The sequence below is a fragment of the Pterocles gutturalis genome, unplaced genomic scaffold (assembly GCF_000699245.1).
Source record: "Pterocles gutturalis isolate BGI_N339 unplaced genomic scaffold, ASM69924v1 scaffold18779, whole genome shotgun sequence".
NCBI classification, from domain to species: domain Eukaryota; kingdom Metazoa; phylum Chordata; class Aves; order Pterocliformes; family Pteroclidae; genus Pterocles; species Pterocles gutturalis.
Genome location: NW_010128615.1, coordinates 4,950 through 7,461, shown reverse-complemented (window position 1 = coordinate 7,461; position 2,512 = coordinate 4,950). Strand labels below are relative to the sequence as shown.

General features: G+C 48.9%; 1 protein-coding gene across 1 annotated transcript in view; it reads left to right on the top strand.

The window, feature by feature from the left end:
• The window catches only part of CTNNBL1 (catenin, beta like 1), a gene marked incomplete at both ends in the record, with an annotated part of 26,922 nt that overhangs the window by 20,100 nt on the left and 4,310 nt on the right, over positions 1-2,512 (top strand). Inside the window, one exon of the mRNA XM_010079694.1 lies at positions 1,386-1,422. Within this exon, the coding sequence (XP_010077996.1) occupies positions 1,386-1,422 (37 nt within the window). The remainder of the gene's footprint in view (positions 1-1,385; positions 1,423-2,512) is intronic.

Genomic DNA, 2,512 nt, shown 5'->3' with positions numbered 1-2,512 from the left:
GGGTCCAGCAGCCTGCTGCTGGCTCTGGTGGGCTGGCTGGTGCCGGCACGCCTGCCCTGCTTGTTTTGGTATCAGCAGTTCCTGGCGATTCCATTTCCTGTGCTGTTAATAAGTTATTTTACTCCTGTAGGGTCTGTTGTTTGAAGCTCTGGCTCTTTGATGCAAAACTCTTTTGAAAAGAGTAATGAGGCAACTACAAATGTCACCTCAAAAGCAGTGTTTTCATGGCTCTGAGCGCTGAAGTGTGACTCGATGAACATCAGGCATTGCAGAAATAAACTGCATGCTTTTGAAGTTGCTTTTTTTTTTTTCTTTTTCTGGTTTTTTTCCTCTCTCCCCTGGAAAACTCTGCTTTAACAGAAATCTGCTGTGGAGTATTGCTGCAAGACCTTATGCTGAACTGAGTCTCGGGTCAGTCCCTCCTGCTTTTGGTAGCATTACCTTTTCCATTTTGTTAGTAATTGACTATGTCTTGGAAGAAACTTCAAATGCTGCCGGTGGTGCTTGAGGTTTTGTGCCAGTTCATTACTCAGCTCGGTTCTCTAGAGGGTGAGTGTTGTCAGAAGCTGAAGAGGTGGGAGCGGGTCTCCAGCTTGCCTCCTATCCATCCTTAGCCCTTGCAGCAAACCAAGGGAAAATGGAAGGAAACAGCAACAAAATGGGAGCTCTAAACCCAGCTGTCCTGCTTCGGAACTGCGTGGTGAGGAAGAGGAGGGGCGGGCTCAGCGAAGGACTGTTTTCTTCTTGAAAAATGTGCCAGTGGTGAGCTGGTAACCGTGCATTTGTTGTCGAGCACCACCGTTAAAAGCTGCTAGCACCCTGTTAGCAAAGGGAGCTCGGCAAGGCTTGGCCGGGTGCGATAACCGCAGCAGGGGGCTCTGTGCCGCAGCGGGGGGCTCTGTGCCGCAGCAGCACGGGGGTTGCAGCAGGAACTGGCAGTGCATGGGCTGTGCCTTCACGTGTGGGGCGGCCGCTTCCCTGGCGCGGGTGGGGAGAAGGGGCTTACCCGCAGCCCAGCTCCCGCTGCAGCGACGATTCACGCGCAGGCTGCAAATTCTGGCTCCTTATCTGTCTTGTATTGTGTGGCTTGTCTCAGACAGATAATGGTGAGGGAGAAATGCTGTCGCGTGTTCTGGGGTTTGTGCAATAAAATCGCAGAGAGTGCAGTTGTGCTTAGATGATGGATGTAGGGGGTGTTTTGAAATCTTAATTTGCAGTATGAAAATCAGGTTTTTAATTCTTCTTGCTGAGAGAAAGCTCAAGCCAGAAAATGAGCTTTTGAGTAGAGGGATCTGGGCCTGCGGCTCATGTCATTAACTTAAATTTTTCAGTTTGGGGAAGTGAGTTAATCTCTGTCTCATCTGCTTCATCTTGAGACTGCAGAGGACATCTGTGTGCAATCTTGGCTACGGTGAGGATTAGGTGGCAGTCTGGAAAGCCCCAAAGGGGTCAGTTCCTGACTAGTTCTGTGATAGGAAAGGAAAGTAAATCTGCCCTGAGGAAAAGGGAGTGATCTGTGCAAACAGGCTTCGTATCGTACCTCTGTCTCGTTAATAGTTAGAAGAAATGGAGGACTTTCAGATGAGTCCAGAAATCAGTTTTATTAAAATAAACTCTCCCTAAACCGCTCTGGTAGTAAGTCCAATTTTCTTTGTTTTGCATCGCTGGGCAGGTGAGTTACTGAATTGCTAACGAAGGGAGTTAATTGAGATGTTTAACAGGGTTCCCGGGAGCCTGTCGCAGCCATTGTCCTGACACGTGGATGAGCAGCGCAGGATATGTTTTTACTTTGCCAAATGTTGCACCAGCAATACAGTAATTACTCTGTGCTCGGGGGCACTGCTGGCTGATGGTGGGCTCCTGCAAGCTGCCGGCTGAACAGGAATGCTGCAAAGAGTCCTCGGTCCCTGCTGGTTTTAAAGGAGATGGTGCAGGTCTGGCGCGATGGAGAATCGATGCTCTCTGCACTGTGTCGATCCTAGGAACATGCTTCTCTCTGCAAATCTTTGTTTATTTATCAAAAAGAATGCTACTGTTCAGTCCTCTCTTGTCATCTTTTCTTGTAAACTTTATCCTATGTTCAAACTGTTTAAAAAATATATTAAAAATTAATTAGAATTATCCTTTTTTGCTAAGAGAGCATTCATGTGTGTCAGATGGAGGAACATCCTCTGTTAAAGGATTAGCTAGCATGGCTTTGTAGCAGAGGCATCAGTATTTATTAAAAAGCAGTTCTAAGGACCTGCGCTGTGAACGCATTCGCTGTAATGCTGTTGAGACTGCGTCGGGACAGAAGCTGTGGTTATGCTGCAAAATAGGAAATTCCTCGTGGGCTGTTAACCCTGGAGCCTAATGACAGCTGCTTAAAGGACAGCCCTGTTAAACCCTCCAGCTCTGGGGATGGACCCACCAGCTCTGCCCAGCTCTGCTGGGGCTCTGTCCCCTCCGTGTGTCTGGGGCATCCCGTCTGCTGCTGCCGAGGTGCCACCGGCTGCGGGCACTGGTGCTGGCC